The sequence below is a fragment of the Prionailurus bengalensis genome, chromosome E4 (genome assembly GCF_016509475.1).
Source record: "Prionailurus bengalensis isolate Pbe53 chromosome E4, Fcat_Pben_1.1_paternal_pri, whole genome shotgun sequence".
NCBI lineage: Eukaryota > Metazoa > Chordata > Mammalia > Carnivora > Felidae > Prionailurus > Prionailurus bengalensis.
This window is the reverse complement of record NC_057360.1, coordinates 17,717,245-17,740,019: the sequence shown is the minus strand read 5'-3', so window position 1 is coordinate 17,740,019 and position 22,775 is coordinate 17,717,245. Positions and strand designations below refer to the sequence as shown.

Below are 22,775 nucleotides of genomic sequence, written 5' to 3'. Positions count from 1 at the left end.
ACTACTCTTGAAACAGATGCTTTTCTACCACTAGTGATTTTTTTAATTGTGTTTCCATTCTCCTTTTTTTCTCACGCACATTTAACAGGTGGTTTTGTTGGTAGCATTAAAGTTACAAAACTATTTTTTGATCTGTGCTTGAGAGTTATTAATTTGTGGTTATATTATTTACAAATTTAAATGTAGAATTGCAAATTATATAGTTTTTAGATTACCTGTAGTGAAGTACAGTATACATACAATAGAAGTATACAGTTTTAATTTTTACAGTTGTATAAACCACAATCAAAATACAGAACATTTCCAAAAGTTTTATTTCCTGCTACTTTGCAGTTAATTTCACTGCTTCCTCCAAACTCCTGACCAGGCCTCTATTTATCTGCCGTTACCATGAGAAGAGTTTAGTCATTCTGGAAGTTTTTATAAATGCAGCTTTACAGTATGTACCCTTTTTGTGTCTAACTTCTTCAGCTCAGCATGTTTGTGAAATTCATCCATGTTGTTGTCTCTATCAGTAGATACAGTTACATAGTTAATTATTTAGTAATATTCCATTTTATGAATATTCCACAATTGGCTTATCCTTTCATGTGTTGAGGGACATTTCAGTTGTTTCCAGTTTTTATTATGAATAAAGCTGTGAAGATTCACAAACAAGCTATTTTGGATATTCATATTCATATTTATTCCTCTTGGGCAAACACCTGACATTGAAATTGCTGGGTTGTATGATCAGTTTGTGTTTAACATTTTGAGAAACTGCTAAACTGGTTTTAAAGCAATTGAGTTATTTTAACATTCCAGCAGTGTAAGAGTTCTAGTTGTCCCAGATCTCAAAAGTTCTTGGCATTGTCAGCCTTTTGATTAGTGGATTTGTACTAATATTTTCTTTTTGTTTTACTTTGCATTTCTGTTATAACTAATGGTGTTTAATGTGCTTATTGGCCATCTGTGTATCTTTTATGACGCATCTATTCAAATCTTTTGCCCATCATTAAAAAATCAGATCTTACTATCATTGAATAATGAGAATTTTTTATGTATTCTGGATGCAAGTTCTTTGTCAGATTTATGTATTGATAGTATTTTCTCCCAGTCTGTGGCATGCCCTTTTAATAGTGTGTTTCAAATGACATAAGTATTTGAGGCTTCTGGTGACTCAGTCCGTTAAGTGTCTGACTTTTGATTTCGGCTCAGGTCATGATCTCACAGTTCATGGGTTCGAGCCCTGCATTGCGCTCCACAGTGACAGTGCTGAGCCTGCTTGGGATTCTCTCTCTCTCTCTCTCTCTCTCTCTCTCTCTCTCTCCCTCCCTCCCTCCCTCCCTCCCTCCCTCCCTCCCTCCCTCCCTCCCCGACTCGTGCTTTCTCTCTCTCTCAAAATAAAAAAGCTTAAAAAAAAAAAGACAAATGACGTATTTAATTTTGATGAATTCCATTTCATTAATTTTTTAAATGGTTTAAACTCTTGGTATTTTATAAAATGTTTGCCTGCCCCAAATGGTGAAAAATTTTCTCCTCTGTTTTCTTCTATAATTTTAGTAGTTTCAGCTTATATATTTAGGCCTATAATCCATTTCAAGTTAATTTTTGTTTAGATTTTAAAGTAAAGGTTGGGGTTAGATACTTGTTCCAAGCAGCATTTGTTTAAAAGGTGAACTTTTCCCATTGACATCTTTTTTGAAAAGTAATTGAACATATATGTATGAATTTAATTTTTTAATTGAAGTATAGTTGACTCACAGTTACGTTAGTGTTGGGTATATAACATGATTCAAGTCTGTATGTTACGATGTGCTTATCACAAGAATGTACCATCAGTCATCATACAACACTATTATAATACTATTGACTATATTCCCTGTGCTGTACTTTATCCTCTTGACATATTCATTCCATAACTGGAAGCCTGTACCTCCCACTCCCCTTCACTCATTTTACCCATGCTCCCACCTTCCCCAAACCCCCACTCACCCGGCAAGTATCAGTTTTTGTTCTCTACTTTATGACTCTGTTTCTGCTTTTTGTTTGTTTACTCATTTATTTTGCTTTTTAGATTCCACATAGAAGTGAAATCACATGGTATTTTTCTCCAACTTCCTTCACTTAACATAATTCCGTCTAGGTCTATCCATGTTGTTCTAAATGGCAAGATCTCATCCTTTTTTATGGTTGAGAAGTATTCCATGGTGTGTGTGTGTGCACCACATTTTCTTCATTCGCCTGTCAGTAGATACTTAGGTTGCTTCTGTACCTTGGCTGTTATACAGAATGCTGCAGTAAACGTATATCTTTTCAGATTAGTCTTTGTTTGCTTTGGGCAAATACCCAGTACTGGAATTACTGTGAATCTGCCTCTTGACTTTCTTTTCTCTTGTATTGATCTGTAAGTCATGTGCTGTTAGGCTAGTACCACATTCTCATTATTATTGCAGTTTTATATTAAGCCTTGAAATCAGGTAATCTAAGTCCACTAGCTTTATTATTATTTGTTAAAGTTGTGTTGGCAATTCTGAGTCCTTTGCATTTCCATAAAAATTTTAGAACAGGAGCTCTTTATTCTCTGCTGTGATGGTTTGAAAGGATTTATGTAGTAAAAGTCACATTTTTCTCTTGTATCTTTCCCTTCAGTGGTTTTGTCTACTTGTTACTGTGGGGAATATGAGATGGATTTCTGATCTGTTAAGTCTACCTGGCTGACTGATGTTTTGGGGACATACTTTTTTTTTGAGAGAGAGAGAGGGTGCAAGTGGGTGAGGGGCAGAAAGAATCCCAGAAGGGGTGGGGGTGGTGAGAAGAAGAGAGAAGCAAGACTTCCCCAAAGTGGGGGCCGAGCTGACCTGAGGTGGGGCTGCAACTCACGAACCGTGAGATCCTGATCTATGCTGAAGTCAGACGCTTAACTGCTGAGCCACCCAGGCGCCTGGGGACATACTTTTATATATTCATGATGAATTTTCTTTTAGACTATAAATTTTCATTCCAGATTAGTCCTCTGCAACATAAAATAGTTTCTGTATATCATAGTTCTCTTGTTTTCTGATGAAGCGTGGCAGCATTGACATTAATGATTTACTATTCTAATTTTATTGGTTGCTCTTTAAATATTACTAGAAGATACAGAACTGAAAAATGTGATGTATTTTCTACTTTAATTTCAGAAATAAATAGTGCTTCCATATGGATCTCCTCACTTTTACTAAATATAAACTCATTCCAAAGAGGACAAAATGTCATCATAGTTTTGGGGACAAAATATATTTTGTTTTTCCCAAGTCCTGTTTTTTTCTCTAGTAGATGTCTTTATTCAGTCTTTTTATTTGTCTTTTACTTCAGAAATTACCTTCAGCTTGTCAAATTTCTCTGATAAAAACCACCTACCGTAGGATACAGTTATATTGTGCATAGAATAGGTCTTTTAGGACAGATGAAGAGTGTACAACTACATTAAATTCAAACGTGCTAAAGACTTAAATGAGAAGAATATGGCAATCAGAATGTTGATCTTAATGGTCCTCAAGATGCATTTCTGATATTTACAAAAGTGTTCCAGAATATCATTTGTCAGATAGTGTATTTGTTCCAGCTATTCAGTGATAACCAGAGGGAATGGGAAAATAAAATTTTTTTCAAGACAGGGGTCAGTAAATTAAGACCTGTGAATCAATTCTGACCCATTGCTTAGTTTTGTATAGCCCACAAGCTAAGAATAGTTTTATGTTTTTAAGTACTGAATGAAAAATAAAGAATAATTTTTGTGACATGTAAACTATATGAAATTCAGATTTCAGTGTCCATAAATAAAGTTTATTGGTACACTGACACTCTTCTGAAATAAAATTAATAGGTGTTGTGATTTTCCCAATACGCATGTTAAAAAAGTTATTTCCTTAACTCTAATATAAAGGAGAACTAAAAGGAGAATAATTTAAAATAATATATACATCTTAATATGTAAATTCTTTGACTGCATTCGGCAATATAATAAATAGATACTTGAACCTGCTTACAATGAGTAAATTTGGAACATTTGGTGAATATTAGAAATGCAAGACTAGATTGTTTTATGTATAATGGAATTCATGTCTATGTTCAGATAATTATAGGTTTTTCACTTGCAAAAGGATGAGAGGTATAAATATCTTTGGGAAAAAAAAATTCTAAGAGAATCAGTATAATCAATCAGGACTGGAAGAAGGAGGGCAAAAATAACTTTGTCCTTTGCTCAGAGTAAAGACTTAATAGATACATTCACTCCTTTCTTTCCATAGCAGTTCATAAAAGTCATAAAAATAGCCACTAGACAGAAATACAATTCTCATTCATGAAAATAACACACAGAAAGCAGAAAGAAATCAAATGATCAGAAATTTTTTTAATTGAAAATACATCCAAAACAATATATATCACAAAATAAAATAACAGATATAAAAGCCAACATGTGATTGATTAAATAGTGTAAACCTCCCATCAGAAGGGAAGTATCTTCACATTAGGTCACAATATGAAGCATAAATCTGTGTTCTATATAAGAGTCCCTAAGTCTTGGAGCTGTGAATGTTGAAAATAACGTTTAATTTAGGCTAGAAATCATTAAACCTCAATCTTTGTCACACACACACACACACACACACACACACACACACACACACACGACACTTCCTAATGATGAGTTCAGTCCATGATGAAGTTTACGTAGTTATAAATGTCTTTATAGACTGGAAAATCTCTCTGTCAACTGTAAGAGAAAATAAATACATTAGTTGTGTAGACTTTAAATCAGATTAGATCTTAGTCCATGACAGATTAAGTGGAGCAAAAAATATAGCAATTATACCAGTCTTAAGTAACATTACTAACAAGTTAGAACCGATACACCAACATGTATCAAGAATAGAACTTCTTTTAAAGTGTCAGTTGAATATCAGAAAATGTACAGAATCTAAATCATATAGAACATCTCAAATTACAGAAAATTTAAACATTCTCTGATCACAATACAGTAAGAGCAGACATGTGTAACAAAATTAGAAACCAGGAAAAACCTACCACATGGAAATTTAAAAGCTAATTTGGCGGGCACCTGGGTGGTTCAGTGGGTTAAGCATCTGACTTTGTCTCAGGTTATGGTCTCACAGTTTGTGAGTTCGAGCCCCGCATGGGCTCTCATTTGTCAGGGCAGAGCTCACTATGGATCTTTGTTTCCCCCTCTCTCTGCACCTCCTCTACTCTTGCATTCTCTCTCTCCCTCCCTCCCTCCCTCCCTCTCTCTTTCTCTCTCTCAAAATAAATAAATATAAAGAGAAACTAATTTGGCAACTCTAGGGTCAAAGTGGAAATGCAACCACTTTGGTGAAACTTCTATATATTAGAATTTATGGGACACAGTTAAAAGTGCTCAAAATAAGATTCATTGTTTTAAGTACTTGATGGATAAGGAATGTATGAAAATAACTTAAGCGCCTAAGTTAAAAAAAAAAACAACATAAACCTAAAGAAAATAGAAGGAAAAAAGAATGAATTATTAAAGACAGAATTATTCCATTAATGAGCTTCTCAAAACAAAGTGCAGATGGCTAGTTAACCAATCATGTACAACTAGGGGAAATCGTAAATATGTAGAGTAAGAAATGAAACTGAGGAAATAATTACAGGCACACTGGTGGAAAAAAAGGTAAACTACTTTGCTCATGTTTATTGTAAATAAACTTGGGGTCTTATGTGATAAGGATTATTTTCTAGGAAATATAAATGATTTGAACTGATTCTAGAAGAGACCAAAAAATCTAGTCAGCATAATTACAATGGGAAAAATAGGGAGAGTTCTCAAACAGAAAATAATGAACCTAACTGGAAATGTGGAAGATCTAAAAGAATTTAAAAATTCTGCTGAAGAAACAAAATTGAATAAAGGAAGACATAACCTATCTAGATGGAAAGACTACATATCACAAGAATATCACTTTTTCCTTAACTTGTGTATAAATTTCACCTGATTGCAAAGAAAATACCATCAGGATACATTTGAAATAAGTTGGTGCTAAACTTAAGAATAATATAGTTGCTAAAATACCTAGGCAAATTCTGAAGAAAGAGATTCATGAAAGAGCACTCATTACTACAAGATGTCACATGTCATGATGAATCAGTAATTAAAACCTTGGTACAAATAAAGAATGGATAATGTCTACAATTGTTTCAAATTCTTGTAAGAAGTTAGTATATATCATATAAACTGCATTTCTAATAAATGGGGAAAAGAGATTATTCAGTAAATGGGGCAACTAGGTAATGGTCTGGAAAATATAAATTTATATCTCTGCTGTCATATTTTAAAATAAGTTCCAGATGGAATGAATATCTGAATGGAACAAAAGTGAAACTTGGTAAGTATTAGAAGAAAATAAGTATTAGGGTAGAAGTTAAAAAAAAATCTTATAGAAAAAGAATAAAGCAGAAGGAGAGAGAAACTGGAGAGCTACAGTTTGAAACGGATTAGACAGATGGCCTTAGTGGTAAGCTAACATTTGAGGTAGTACCTGAGGGAAGTGAGGGAGTGCGCCATACATATGTTTGGGCAGAGAGCACTTCCAGGTTCAGGTACTCTCAGATACATTGACCCCTGCGATGGGAATAGATTTGGAATTTCTTAGGTTTGCCATGAGGCCAATGTACCTGGTGGAAGGTGGGAGGAGGCAAATCTTTTGTGCTTTGTTATCACTTGGCCTTTTTTATGAGGTTGGGTAGGAAGCCATTAAAAGATTTCAGATCAAAGCAGTGATGATTTGACTGTTTGAAAATGGACTGTAAGGGTCAGGTATGGAAGCAGGGATATCTGTATGGAGCCTATTATAATAATACAGACATGAGATAATGGTGGCTTGGATGAGAGTGGTGGCAGTGGGCTATTGGGAAGTAGTTAGCTTCTGCTCTATTTTGAAGGTTGAACCGAAAGAGTTGCTGTTAATTAATGAAAGGGATGGGTTTAGCTAATAAGATGAGGAAGATACTTGGTGGAGTATTCAGAAACTCAGTTTAGGACAGATTAAGAAACCTGTTAGACTAAAATTGGAGCTGCCAAGTAGGCATGAACCAATAGTGTAGAGAGAGGTCTGGTATGTGAGATAAACATTTGAATCATCATCAGTGTGTGATTTAAAGTCATGAAACTAGGTGAGATCTCCACCGAAGACCATGTAGATGGAAAGAGGAGGTAGAAGGATACTTGTACTCTGGGCTACTTGAATGTGAAAGTGGAGACGGTAGAAGGAACAGTGTGAGTGCCTACTGTGATGGAGTGGCCAGTTAGTTAGGAGAAGAATCAACTCTGTTGAGGAGGAAGTGATCCTTTAAGTCAGCTGTTGCTGATATTCAAGTAAGATAAGAATCCAGAGGTGATTATTAGATTTAGCAAACTGAAGGTCATTGTTGACCTTGACAGAGCATTTCTAGTGCTGAAGATGAAACCTTGGTTCCAATAGGTTAAAGAGAATGGAAGGAGAAGAATTGGAGCCAGTGAGTATGGATAACTTTTTTGCTCAGTTTTGCTATCGCAAAGGAAAGAAATGGGGGGGGGTGGGTAGCTAAAATGGAATAAAGATTGTAAGGCATGTTTTGTTTTGTTTGTGTTTTACTTGAAAAAAACATATTGAAAGGCTTAGGGAAAGAGGTAGGAGAGTGGAAAATTAATGATAGAGGAGAGAGGAGGAGAATTGAGAAAGCATTCCCGGATTAGGGGTGAGATGAGATCTGCTACACAAGCAGAGGTGTTGGTCAGGTTTAGGAGCTTGCATCCTTCCTCAGTAAATGGAGAGCTGGCAGAGTGTATCAGAATACATACGCTGGTAAATGGGGATGTGGTGGTGGGAGCCTTTGAAAGTTATCTTCTTAATCTTTTATAGTTTTGCTAAACTGCAGAGGGAAACAGTCTGAGAGTGATTTTGGGAAGAAGTAGATGGGGAAATTTTGAGAAGAATGAAGAAATTGTGTACCTTTTTTTTTTTAACCCGAATGGAGAGTATGTGTACAAGGGAAATTTACCATGAAACTAGGCAGTGTTACGGCCTCGCTTGAAGATAGTGATGATGAATTTAAAACGAGACTGGAGAATATGGTTGTACACTTTTCTCTCACCGTGTTCATCTGTGCCAGTTCAAGTGTAGAGTGGGTAGGGAGTTAGATTTAACTAGCATTAGAGTTTTGCCAAGGAAGTTAGATACAAGAAATAAAAATTAAAAGCAGTGAACGAATACTGTTGTATGGGAGGGAGTCCTCTGATTATTGACCATGGAATTTATGATAGGTAAAGAAGAAAGTGAATACATAAGAGGATGGCATAATGGTGATGTTAAGACCAGTGAATTTTTAGGTCTCCTCGGGCTTGAGGGCTTGAAGGATTTTTGGACACAGAGGGTCATCTAGCAAGAATGGAGGTGGTTGTTAGCCATATGTCGTAAAGCAAAATTGAGATTATGGAGGGAGTGAAGTTCTTAGTAATGAAAAAGTCTAGGGTATGATCCTGCTTGTGTGGAGTGTTAGCACAGTGAAAGATCTTTGGAGAAGAAAAAGTCAAGAAACTGATAGATGAGGCTGTTGAAGTTAATCATCTGCATGATTATTAATTAAGAAGTAGGACAAGAACTGCGGTGCCTTGGTGGCTCAGTTGGTTAAGAGTCTGCCTCTTGATTTTGGCTCAGGTCACGATCTCATGGTTCATGGGACTGAGCCTCACATTGGGCTCTGTACTGACAGTGTGGAGCCTGCCTGGGATCCCCTCTCTCTGCCCCTCCCCTGCTCTCATGCTCTCAGGAGTAGACTCTCTTTCTCTCTCTCAAAATAGGTAAATAAACATTAAAAAAAAAAGAAGAAGAAATAGGACAAGAGTAGATTTGGAGAGAGGGATAGCGAGCTAGAAGTTAAAATGGCCAAGAACTCCTGCATTGGTACAAGGGTTCGGGAGGAGTTGTATAAGTTACAGGAGATTTGGAGCTGGGAGAGAGTGAAAATGGCTGCAGGAAGCTGTGTGAGGATGGAAAACACAGACTTCATTTCCAGAATTACTTGAACCACGGAATGTGAGAGGACTTCAAGGGAAGCAGTGTTTTTCAAAGAGCCAGGTTTCCGTTAGATTAAGAAGGTAAAAGGAACATTTAGAAAAGAAGTTGACATTATTAGTGGTATTATCTGCATTGAGAGAGGTTTAGCTTTACTTAAATGTATTGAAGTGCATGTGGGGGCACCTAGGTGGCTTAGTCGGTTAAGTGTGTGACTTCAGCTCAGGTCATGATTTCCTAGTTTTTGAGTTCAAGCCCCGTGTTGGGCTCTGTGATGATAGCTCAGAGCCTGGAGCCTGTTTTGGATTTTGTGTCTCTGTCTCCCTGCCCCTGCTCATGCTCTGTCTGTCTCTCTCTCTCTCTGTGAAAATAAATAAACATTAAAAAAATAAAATAAAATGCATGTGACTTTTGACCTAGCGCTTCATATTCTAGGGTAAATTTCATGATATTTGCAAGAATATATGCAAATATATGAAAGAGGGACCCTCATAGGAGGGTATTTTTTGCAGCATTACTTAACAGTGAAAGATTAGAAAGTAATTGATAAACTGATTAAGTTATGATACATACATATGTTTGAATTCTCTGCAATCACTGGGGAAAAAATGAGGTCGCTCTAATATGTACTGATATGAAATGATTATCAAGTACTGTGGAGGGGGCAAGGTGTAAGTCAATATGTATGATTTCGCCCCATGTGTTTAAGTAATAAAACTATGAATACACAGATGCTTGTTCATGCACAGGGTAATGCTAGTAGGGTACATAAACTGGAATTATTGGTTGCCTCCAGGGAGGTGATTGGGTGCTTTATTTGGCAGGATTTGGAGGAAGACTCTGCTTTTCTTTGTGCATTCTTTGAACCATTGCCTATATACATATTTTTAAAAAGTTTTAAGAAGGGATTCAGGCCTGTTTGTGGTGAATCTTCAGTAATAATTGGGTGTATTGATTTTACATGGTAGTAAATGAGGAAAATTATGTGGACAGAGCTGTGTTTTTGAAAATTTACCTTTTTATCAGTTCTTCAAATGGATTAGAAAAGAGGAAAGGCAGGAGTAGCAGACTGTTACAGAAGCTATTGCACTAGTCCGGGTTAGTGTTAATGCATGCCTAATTCATATTTCTGTGAATTTCTCAAATGTTGTGTTCTGGTTTTTTACCATCCTATTTCCATCAGCTAGGTCAGCATTTGGCAGATAACAGGCATGCTGGGGGGCGTCTGGGTGACTCAGTCAGTTAAACGTCCGACTTTTGCTTTCAGCTCAGGTTATGATCTCACAGTTTGTGAGTTCGAGGCCCACGTTGGGCTCTGCACTGACAGCATAGAGCCTGCTTGGAATTCTCAGTTACCCTCTCTCTCTGCCCTTCCCCCACTTGCCACATGCCCACACGCGCGCACTCACTCTCTCTTTCTCTTTCTCTCTCTCAAAAATAAATAAATAAACATTAAAAAAAACAGGCATGCTGGATATTTGATGGGTGAGACTATTCATGCATCATCCACTTTCTCCCAGTAGGCCTCAGTAATCAGTGACTCCTGAATTTCTGTAGCATCTTTCATCCTTATTATTTGGCATTTGCTGATTCTGTATTATAATCTTTCCCAGTAATTATACACCCTGTGAGACTACCTTACTCTTTTTATCTCCCTCTGTTTAACCTGTTACACAGGATGAATATATCATTTGTTACTATCATGTATATAATATAGTATGTGTAATTATGTTATTAGTGTTTATTTTGTCTTTGTATATATTCTTTGAAAACCAGTTCTTGTGTTCTCATTATAATGGAAGTTTTGCATAGTGATTGAGAGCAGAGACTCTGGAACCAGATTGCTTGAATTTGAATTATCTGGTGAAGTCTGGGCAAATTACCTAACATCAGTATAACTTAGTTTCCTTATGTATACAGTGGAGATTTGAAGAGTAAATTTATTTTTATGTGAGGTGCTTAACGCAGTGCTTTATACATAGTATTATGTATGGTATGGAAGGTTTAGCTATTATTATTGATTGATTTGGGAGAAAGTCAGTGGAATAACATCAATTCTTATTTACTTTACCTGTGTTTGTATTCTTTAAAGATCTGCCTATTTCTTTTCGTTAAAATGGCCAATTTCTTTGTTTCCTTGAAATAATAGCAGCCTCTATCTCTTGAGGCACACTATCACGGTGATGAATTAGACCTCTAACAACTGTGTTCACTTTACATTTTCTTTTGATAAATGGGATTCTAGTGTTAGGGATATTAATCCACTTTGTTAATACTTGTTTTTTAATTGCAAAAACAGTATGACACAGTGGGAGCACTGAAAAAATTCCCTTCTTGGGATATTGCCATCTTTGCATTGTTTTGTGCCACACTGTACTGGAGGTATGCGTTAATCAGCTGTCCTGTGCCTGGATGGTCTCTTGCCTGGAGGCTCAATCACTTGACTGATGGCCCTTTTGACAAAGACTATAGGCAGTTTCCTACAGCTGAATTAGCATTTTAAACTGTTTAAATAAATCACTTTTAAAAACAGTTGAAACAGTCCAAGTATGAAAGAAAAAGGCAGTTTATTTCCATGTTTAAAATAAGTCCCCATTAATATTTTTCAAAGCAAATGTTTGTGTGTTTTGAAATTTTATTAAAAAAAATTTTTTTTTTTTACATTTTATTATTTTTGAGAGAGAGAGAGACAGAGCACAAGTGGGGGAGGGGCAGAGAGAGGGAGACACAGAATCCGAAGTAGGCTCCACGCTCCGAGCTGTCAGCACAGAGCCTGATGCGGGGCTCAAACCCACCAACCATGAGATCATGACCTGAGCCGAAGTCAGTTGCTTAACCAACTGAGCCACCCAGGTGCCCCATGTGTATTTTGAAATTTTAAAAAGTTCTGTGAAACTCAATTTATCATTGCAGTAAACTTTCATAAACCACTTGCTTTAAGAATTACTGGTGATAGGGGCGCCAGGGTGGCTAGGTCGGTTAAGTGTCTGTCTCTTGATTTTGGCTCGGTCAGGATGTCACGGTTTCTAAGTTTGAGCCCCGCATTGGGCTCTGCTCAATGCGTGGAGTCTGCTTGGGGTTCTCCCGCCCATCCCCTGCTCACTCGCTCTTTCTCTCTCTCTCTCTCTCTCAAAATAAATAAACTTAAAAAGAATTACTGGTGATAGTGAATAGCAGAAATGAATTTTGTATAATAAGCAAAACTTAGTACAAAATTTTTTGAATTTAATTGCACAAGCAGTTATGTTTCAGTGAATTACTTTTTATTTTGTTTTTGTTTCAGTTTAACTAGTCACTGTTTATCGTTTTTGTTTAGGTTATCAGATTTCATAATTAAGGCAGCTGAAATACTGTATTGTGAGATAAGAGGCCATCCATTTTGGAGTAGCTCTGAAAAGCTCTCTGTGCCTGAAAACTACATTGTTCATTTGAGTTGTTACATGAGATGTTTTTAGAATCTAATTATGTTTGTTTGGGATCAGATATGATTAAATCTGTTAAAGATTGAGAACAAACGATTCAGCGTTTCGAAGTACCTAAATCCTGAGTCTTAGTAATGTGGAAATACTTTTTTTTTTTCCCCAAAGGCAACTGTTTGCCTTCCTTTCCCTTTTTATCAAAATTTACTAGAGGGGCACCTGGGTGGCTCAGTCTGGTGAAACCTCTGACTCTTGGTTTTGATCTCACAGTTAGTGGACTCAACCCCCATGTTGGACTTTGCGCTGGCAGCAGAGAGCCTGCTTGGGATTCTCTCTCTCCCTCCCTTTGTCCTCCCCCACTCGCTCTCGCGCACTCTCTCTCTCTCAAAAAAAAAAAACAACTACTTAAAAAAATTCACTAGAGATAATATTTTTTACTTTCTGATCAGCATTTCTATTAGAATTTTGTTGTTTTTAAATTATAAAGAAGGGGCGCCTGGGTGGCGCAGTCGGTTAAGCGTCCGACTTCAGCCAGGTCACGATCTCGCGGTCCGTGAGTTCGAGCCCCGCGTCAGGCTCTGGGCTGATGGCTCAGAGCCTGGAGCCTGTTTTGGATTCTGTGTCTCCTTCTCTCTCTGCCCCTCCCCTGTTCATGCTCTGTCTCCCTCTGTCCCAAAAATAAATAAACGTTGAAAAAAAAATTAATAAAAAAAAAATTATAAAGAAACTCAGTATCCCAGAATATTAAAAAAGAATACTGTACAGATCCTTGATATCCCAATATTTAAAAACAAAACATAACCAGGACGTAAGAAAATAACAATAAACTCAGAATATAAAGTTGATTTTTTAGTATGAGAGGTAAGAATTAGCTAATGCAGCTAAATAATCTTTGTTGAAAAAAGAGAGGTGTCTTGAATAACAGTGTAGCAACAGAAGAAATAATAGACTTATTAATTTATTTACATCATCAAATCAATTCTTTTGACAGGTAGCATTTTTATTCATATGGAAGTTTTCTCACTGCATTGTCTTTGGACTGTTATTTTAATAATCTAGTGTTTAAATTTATTTTTTCTTAAAAACATATAGTTTGGAAGTGGCCTATTTTTTTTTCTGGTGTAACACTGGAATGCTGTTGATTTATTGCCATGTCTGTTTGTAGGTGTAGTAAAAGTATTTAGAGATAATTTAACTAGTTCTTCCTTGGGGTCTCAGCCATACCCAGCCTTTTAAGTTAAGGATGGGATTTCAGTTCTGATAACTGTTCTTTGTTGGACACAATAATATTTCTCCTTCAGTGACATTAGCCTGTGGGTATAAATTGAGTCAGGATAGATGAATAGTTGCATCGACATAGTTATGCTGCATTAGAATCCATAGTGCAGGGGAACACTGAGTCAGCAGTTTGGTTTCAGTTGTTGTACAAATAAATGCATTGCATTGCCACATAGTCATATTTTATTGGAGGGAGTATTTGCTGATTTGTGCTATAGTCAGTGACATGGAATGAAATTATTTTAAATGCTATAAAATAAAGGATTTAAAGCTGTATTGAAAAGTGAACATCTCAAAGTGTTTTTGTGTGAAATATTCTGTGTACCTATTTCTTTTATTCGTCATCATTAGCTTAGCAAGCATTTTACTAAATTATTAACTAATCATTAACTGTTCTGTAAGAGGATATCACAGGTAATCCAGAAAGAAAAGTATGCCATGTCGGTATTTATATGCATTTAACGACTACTTGATATATGCAGAGTATTAACATATTGTCTTATCCACTTACTAGCTGATTAACTTAAGGCAAATTGCCTCCCCTCTAACCCTTCATTTTCTCCTGTGTAAAATGTGGACAAAGATAATACCTATCTCATAGGGTTATTATGGGGATTACATGAGTTAATATGTGCAGTGGTGTTATGCTTAGCGGTCAGTGAATGTTAGCTATTATTATTGTGTAATTAATTGTAGATCAGTGAAAATTCATCTGTATTCTTTGGCCTTACGGCTAAGCTTATAGAAAAGATGCTTAACTTGTTGAGAAATAATGGATGCGATGATTCATTTTACATTAGATTATTTAAATTTCTTACTGGTCATATAACACCTTTGTTGAGGTTCCAAATTAAGTTTTATAAAGGTGAATAAGTTCTTCTGCTTTTCTTTGAAGTATATTATTTTGGGACTTGTATAGAAAGTCAGTAAGAGAGGAGTGAATTGCCTAAGAAATTCTAAGAGAAGGGAGATTTTTAGTTTTCTCCCTTGGTTTTGGCATAAGAAATCTATATTGGGGGGGGGGCTAATAAATCAGATCATCTTTGAGAGATTAGTAATGGATTCGAGGAACATAATGATAATTTAATGATTCCATTTTTAAACCTTTGTCATCACTCTTTAATTGCTTCTGTAACTGAGTTTGTGTACTAATTTATTTATTAAAGTAACGTTAAACACTGAAATTCTGTGATCCCCACAAAGTGGTAGAAGGGAAATAGTTAGAATTTATGAAAAGATTAATTGGTAATTGTCTTTTGACATATTTTTTAATATACCAAACCATTAAATCTTTTGTCACTACTTTTATAATATAACTTGTTAGCCTTTACAGTTGGGTAAGTTGTAATATGGTTACTAAAGCTGAATTGAAAAACATGTCAAGTTTGTAGAAACAAAAGAACTATCTATAAGCAGAATTGTGTAGCTATGCACAGTTCTCTACCACTTGTAATTTGTTATATGTCTTGGTAATGACTCTATCTGGACATAGAGCCTACTCCAATTTGAGGGCATTTCAAGTAGATCTCTTATTCTTGTAGACAGAATGACTTTAGAAACAGAAAAAACTCTGAACTGTTGTCATTGTAAATGTCACAGGGATAGGCAAATAGTCTTCCTGACCAAATATATACTTTCTTCCATAGTATTGAATTTGACCGGGATTGTGACTATTTTGCAATTGCTGGAGTTACAAAGAAGATTAAGGTCTATGAATATGGCACAGTCATTCAAGATGCCGTGGATATTCACTACCCTGAAAATGAAATGACCTGCAATTCCAAAATCAGGTACTTAGATTATTTTTTTGGACATCATGTAGCGTGTGTATAACAATCAGTGACTATAATTAGTATGAGTTTGTTGTTTTACCTTTCTGTGAGACTCCTTATTCAGTTATAAAAAAAAACACTGGAATTGTATACAGAGGAGACTTCAGAATCTGTTTTAAAGTTATCGGTTGCTTTTACCCTGTAGGGGTTAGTAGTCATTGTTTTCCTGTTTGACCAATGAAAGTCCTTTTTGTTTCACTTAATCAAATAAAAATCTTTGTCGTAAATGGCTTTCCATGGGGTGTTGAATAAAGGATTACGATAGCCTATGAATAGTGTCTGAAAGTCAGGATTTTTTTTCCCCTAGCAATGCACATCTCTCTAAATATTTTAACTGTTTATAGTTTTAAGAGTTTTTTTCTTTTTCATGAGAATATTCTGCTTTTCATTGAGGGCCTTATATTTAAGTTTCATACAATAAGGGTTAGAGTTCATAATGAGTGCTTTTCAAACCTGGAGTACTGTTAAAAATGCAGGAACTGGGAATTACTTCAAATCTGCCCCCCCAGAATCTCAAAGGAATCTTAGAATCTGCATTTTTTAAACAAGCTTCCTAAATAATTCTCATAGGCACTGGCTTAAAGTGGAATGATACACCGAAAGTGTCTAATAATAAATTTATTTAGAACTTTGAACATTTTCTAATTATGCCTATTTTACCTGAATTCACCTACTTTACACACATATGTAGTATGTGTGTGTATATAGTATATATGCTCATTTTAATAGTGTTAATAATATAGCAAGTATTACAGTATTTATGTAATGTATTTGTTATAGCTTTCCTTTTCATTTCCTAATTCATTCCTAAAAATGATAGACTGATAGTTTGTGAGCCTGCTCATTCATCAGTGGCGCTCGTCATCGAGAATCTATTATAGTTATTTTATCCTAAGTGGAAAGAAAAGAGCATGAATAAGACATAACTTTATTGAGTTCTTTTGTGGCAAGCATTGTCTTAAATGATTTATCTTAAGTAGACTTAACTATGAGATATTGCCCCATCTTATGTACAAGGAAGCTGAAGTACAGAAAGGTTAATTAAGTTGCATAAGATCACACAGCTAGTCTCTGGAGGAGCAAGGATTCACGCAGGTAGTTTCTTCACCATGTCGTGCCACTTATTTATGAAATGGAGGCCACAACACTAATACCTGTTTCATAGGATTATATTTTAAATAAATCCACACAGTGCACTTAGCATACTACTTGGCCATTATCAAGATTCCTAAGAAATGTCACTGTAATGAAAAGGTGGATTAGGGGGTTTACCTTTTTTAAACAAGCTTCCTAAGTGATTCTCAGGCACTGGCTTAAAATCAAATAATACAAGGAATGCATCTAAAAATATATTTATTTAGAACTTTGAACATTTTCGAATTATCCTTATACCTATTTTACGTGAGTCAATTACGTATGTGAAAATACAGCAATACTTTATGGGATGTTGGAGTAAATGGAAGAAGCCGTTCAAATCTGGAAGCTATGAGCTAAAGACTGAAAGGGTCAGTGTGTCAGCACACCCGAAGCCAGTTTGGAGCACACAGGTTTGGAAGGTGAACTAAACTACCCCAAACCACAACTGTGAAGCGGCACATCTAGAATTTGAGCTCAGGTTTATCTAACTCTAAAATTTAGCCCTTTTAACTTGCCATGTAATTTCTCCCAGAAATCTAGTAAGTATATGTAAACATGCAAATGAACTGTTAACAGTTTCTAAAATTTAGCATGAACGTAGCCAGTAGAGAGCAAAAGACTTTGTTATTTTCATGTGCTTTGAGATCATCTAGGTTAATTGCTTTCTAAGTGGCTTTTTCCTTAATATACATTAGTTTTATCATATGCTTCGTTCATATATGTGTCTCACCAAAAGCATACATTTTTAGATGCGTTCTCAGTTTTGGAGCACTTGAGAATAGCTGAAACTGTAAATGTTAAAAGCTTAATTCTAATTTAAATTCTTTCAATTGGAATTTCAGTCATAAGCTTATATGAAGATTTTTTGTTTGTTTGTTTGTTTGTTTGTTTGTTTGTTTGTTTTTGGATGTGAGTACAGAAACCCAATTCAAATTAGTTTATTAGTGTATCTCATTCAGCACAACTTGATACAGGGGCCTGTACGATTTGATTAAGTCTCTGTCTTTCGGCTATGGCATGCTTTGTGCCCTGTTGGCTTTCTGTTTTCGCTCATAGATATGCTTTACTCATGTATGAAAGATGGCCGGTGGCAGCTGTAGGCTTATGTCCATCTTTTGGCTAGTGAACAGTGTGAATAGTGGTAAGGGTTGTTACTTGGTAGTTCAGTAGAATAACGTGGGAGTTATTTGATATATTTTTTCCCAAATATGTTGTTGGCAGATTAAGGATTATGAAGTCATGTAGACCATTTAAAAAGGGTTCTAATCTTTTCTGAACACATCGACATTCTTTGTATTCGTTGTTACTTACTTTTACATGAAGTAAGGCGTAACTATCTTTCTTTCTTTCAGCTGTATCAGTTGGAGTAGTTACCATAAGAATCTGTTAGCCAGCAGTGATTATGAAGGCACTGTCATCCTATGGGATGGATTCACAGGACAGAGGTCAAAGGTCTATCAGGTAAATAAGGATACTAGTTTACTTGTTTTAAGAACCACATTTTTACTTTCTTAATAATTGTAGGGGTTTATGTGCTTTATAGTTACAAATTTTAGCCACTAATTTAGCCTTTTAAAAATAACTATATGATAACCAAATAATGCTTTTCTGAAGCATCTCTTCAGACTTGTTTTACATTTATAGAATGTGTCAAATAAATTTCCCAAAGCAATAAAATATGTATATGTAAAAAGTTTGGGAACTACTTTGCATCTCATTTGTTTTCATAGCCTGTTTTATCTCCCTCCCACCAGAGCAATAAATTGGTATCAAGCTTTTTGCTTTATTTTACCATCTATGTTCTGTCTGAGACTACTTTGTCTTCCTTCTGTATCCAGGAACATGAGAAAAGGTGTTGGAGTGTTGACTTTAATTTGATGGATCCTAAACTCTTGGCTTCAGGTTCTGATGATGCAAAAGGTACAATCTGAATCTCCTCTCCTACTTTCCCTCACTTCCTTATACCCAACTTAATTCCTTTTACTGGCAGAGATACAGATATTTATTAAAACTTGTGGCAGTCCTTTGTGATTATTATTCTAAAACTAATCTAAGCACAAAAATCTATCTTTTGGACTGAAAGAAAAATGAATATACTGTATCTTCATTATAATAATTTTTTCTGGATTCATGTCACATGGTGACATTTTTATAACCAATTCCTTTATATATACCATCAAGTCAACTTTTTTTGATGAAATATTTAGACCTGTCTCTGTTTTAAATGGTATTAAATTTCTAGTGTATGCTAAAGTCTTTTAGTGAAGTTTATCATATTTCAAGGCAAGAGTTCTTCATTTCTTTCCCCCGCAAATTTAATTGACCTCTTCTGTTTTTTCTTGTATATCCATATTTACTATTCATTTTTTTCAGTTGTCCATACTGTTTTGTTTTGGCCTGGTTCTTCTCACCATTAGATTTCTAAAGCCCTGTTAACAGATTTCTTTAACCTTATAGTTAATAGCCTTAATTTTTTTGCCCTCCGTTTTTGCATGTAACTTATAGACTAGCGATTTGATAGGCAGAGATAACTCTAGTGTTGAAAAGTTTATTTCATAATGATAGTGCATGCCCTATTTTGTAAAAGGGAAATGAACATATCTGGATTTCCCCCCAAAGATCAAAAAGTAGCAAGTTGTTTACCCTTTTTAATGGTTATTTTGAAAGAGAGAGACAGAGACAGAGACAGAGACAGAGACAGCAAGCATGAGTGGAGGAGGGACACACAATCTGAAGAAGGCTCCAGGCTTCGAGCCATCAGCACAGAGCCCGACACGGGACTCAAACTCATGAACCGCGAGATCATGACCTGAGCCGATGTTGGACACTCAAGCGACTGAGCCACCCAGGCACCCCTAAATGTACTTTTTAATAGTATACTGAGGATAGCCTTTATTGAGTTGAATACTTGTATTTTAGTACTGAAGAGTAATATTTATTCAAAGGTCTTGACTGGTCAGAGTCTTTCTCTGGAAAATAGAAGCCAATGGAAACAATTTAAGTAGGCAAGGATTTTTAAAGCTATTTATTCATGTTAAATTGTTTTAACATATACGTAACATGAAATGAAGCATTTTAACTGTTTTTAAATACTGTTTAGTGGCATTAAGTACATTCATGATGTTGCAGTCTTCACTGCCGTTAGTCCATAGAACTTTTTTCATATCGTCAAAACTGACACTTTCTACCCATGAAACATAGCTTCCCATTTCCCCTTTACCTAGCCCCTGGCAGTCACCTTTCTGCTTTGTGTCTCTATCGATTTGACTACTCGTAACTACCTCATATGAGTGGAATCATGCAGTATTTGTTTGTGACTGGCTTATTTCACTTAGCATAAAGTCTTTAAGGTTCATATATGTTGTAGCATGTATCAGAATTTTTTTAAATTAAATTAATGGATTAATTAATTATTTTTTTAATTTACATCCAAGTTAGTTAGCATATAGTGCAACAGTGATTTCAGGAATAGATTCCAGTGATTCATGCCCTATGTATAACACCCAGTGCTCATCGCAACAAGTGTCCTCCTTAATGCCCCTTACCCATTTAGCCCAACCCCCCTCCTGCAACCCCTCCAGCAACCCTTAGTTTGTTCCCTGTATTTAAGAGCCTCTTATGTTTTGTCCCCCTCCTTGTTTTTATATTATTTTTGCTTCCCTTCTGTTTCGTATCTTACGTTCTTCTGTTTTGTATCTTAAATTCTTCATATGAGTGACGTCCTATGATACTTGTCTTTCTCTGACTAATTTCGATTAGCATAATAGCCTCTAGTTCCATCCACGTAGTTGCAAATGGCAGAATTTATTTTACAAGGCTGAATTATAATGTATTCTATGAATGTATCACATTTTGTTTATCCATTCATCATCTATAGACATACATTTGGGTTACTTCTACCTTTTGGGCTATTATGAATAATGCTGCTATGAACGTGAGTGACAAACTATCTTTTTATGTCCTGTTTTTAGTTCTTCTGGGTATATACTCAGAACTGGACTTTCTAGATATGGTACTTACATGTTTAATTTTTTGAGGAAACATCATTCTGTTTTCCATAGTGGCCGCACCATTTTACATTTCCACCAGCAGTGCCTAACTGTTTCAGTTTCTCCATATCCTCACCAACACCTGTTATTTCCTTCCTTCCTGGTAATGATTTTAATGGTGTGAAGGGGTATCTTATTGTGATTTTGCTTTGCATTGCCCTAATCATAGTGATGTTGAGTGTCTTTTCATGTGCTTATTGGCCATCTGTATATCTTCTTTGGAGAAATGTTTATTCAAGACCTATGCCAATTTTTAAATTATTACTATTTTTTTGCTGCTGTCGAATCGTAGGTGTTCTCTGGATAGTCTGGATATATATTCTAAAACTGTTTGGTTATTTTGAGAGAGAGAGGGAGAGAGAGAGGCAGAGACAGAGAGAGAATGCCTATGGGCATGGTGTGGGGAGGGGCAGAGAGAGGGTGAGAGAGAATCCTAAGCAGGCTCTGCATCGCCAGCACAGTGCCTAACATGGGGGCTCAAGTTCACGAACCGTGAGATCATGACCTGAGGTGAGGTTAACCAACCGAACCACCCAGGCACCCCTGGATAGTCTGGATATTAATCCCTTATAAGATATGTGACTTGTTCATAGTGTGCTTTGATGCACAGAAGTTTTTCATGTTGATGAAGTCCAAATTGTCTAATTTTCTTTATGTTGCCCATGCCTTTGATGTCATATCCAACGAGTCATTGCCAAATGTAATGAAGATCTTGCCCTTTGTTTTCTTCTGAGAGTTTTATAATTTTTGTTCTGACATGTCTTTGATCCATTTTGAGGTGACTTTTGTGTATGGTGAAAAGTAAGCGTCTGACTTCATTCATTTACATGCGGAAATCCATTTTTCCTAGTACCACTTGTTGAAAAGATTGTCCTTCCCTCATTGAAAGGTCTTGACACCTTTCAAAAGGTCAAAAATCATTTGATCATATCTTCAGGGGTTTATTTCTAGAGTCTTTTCTGTTGATTGGTCTGTTTTTTCTACCATACTGTTTTGATGACTGTAGCTTCATTTGAAATGAGGAAGTGTGAGTCCTCCATCTGTCTTCTTCTGTTTCAAGATTGTTTTAGCTTTTTAGGGTCAACGAAGATCCCGTATGAATTTTAGGGTGAATTTTATTTTATTATTTCTTTTCTTCTGCTTTCTTTGGTTTTAATTTGCACTTCTTTTTCTAGTTTCCTAAGATGGAAGCTTGGATTATTGATTGTAGATCTTTTCTTTTTGCTAATATATGCATTTAATGTTATTATAAATGCCCCTATTGCAGTGCTGGATCTCACAAGTTTTGATAAGTTATATTTTAATTTTCACTTATTTCAAAATATTTGAGAATTTTTTTTTGAGATTTCTTACTTGACTTATGTGTTATTTAGAAATGTATTGTTTAGGGGTGCCTGGGTGGCTCGGTCAGGCTTCTGACTTCAGCTCAGGTCATGATCTCACGATTCATGAGTTCCAGCCCTGTGTCGGGCTTGCTGCTGTGTGCGCTGAGCCCGCTTCAGATCCTCTGTGCCCCTCTCTCTTTGCCCCTCGCCTGCTTGCTTGCTCTCTCAAAAATAAATAAACATTTAAAAAAAAAAGTGTGTTGTTTAATCTCTAGGCGTTATGGAATTTTCTAGCTATCTCTCTGTTACTGATTTCTAGTTTAATTCCATTGTGGTCTAAGAGATACATTATTTAATTTCTCTTTTAAATTTGTTAAGATATGTTCAGAACCCACATTTTGGTCTGTCTTGCTGAACGTCTCATGTAACTTTGAGAAGAATGTATATTCTAATTAGATAGCCTGTAGATACCGTTTATATTCATTTGAATGATGGTGTTTTGAATTCAGCTATGTCCTTACTGATTTCCTACTGCTGGTTCTGTCCATTTCTGATAGAGGGGTGTCTATTTTTTAGATTCTATATTGATCTGTTTCTTTTTTTTTCCCCTGTAACACATTGTCTTGATTTATAGCTTTATAGAAACTCTTGAAGTCAAGTAGTCTTCCATTTTTTTTTTTTA

The 22,775-nt window shown here is 35.8% G+C and overlaps 1 protein-coding gene across 4 annotated transcripts in view; it reads left to right on the top strand.

Moving 5' to 3' along the window:
- The window catches only part of COP1 (COP1 E3 ubiquitin ligase), a 259,690-nt gene that overhangs the window by 127,356 nt on the left and 109,559 nt on the right, over positions 1 to 22,775 (top strand). For all 4 annotated transcript variants that reach the window (XM_043568157.1, XM_043568158.1, XM_043568156.1 and 1 more), the window contains exons 12-14: positions 15,397 to 15,540; positions 18,072 to 18,180; positions 18,558 to 18,639. In XM_043568157.1, the coding sequence (XP_043424092.1) occupies positions 15,397 to 15,540; positions 18,072 to 18,180; positions 18,558 to 18,639 (335 nt within the window). The remainder of the gene's footprint in view (positions 1 to 15,396; positions 15,541 to 18,071; positions 18,181 to 18,557; positions 18,640 to 22,775) is intronic.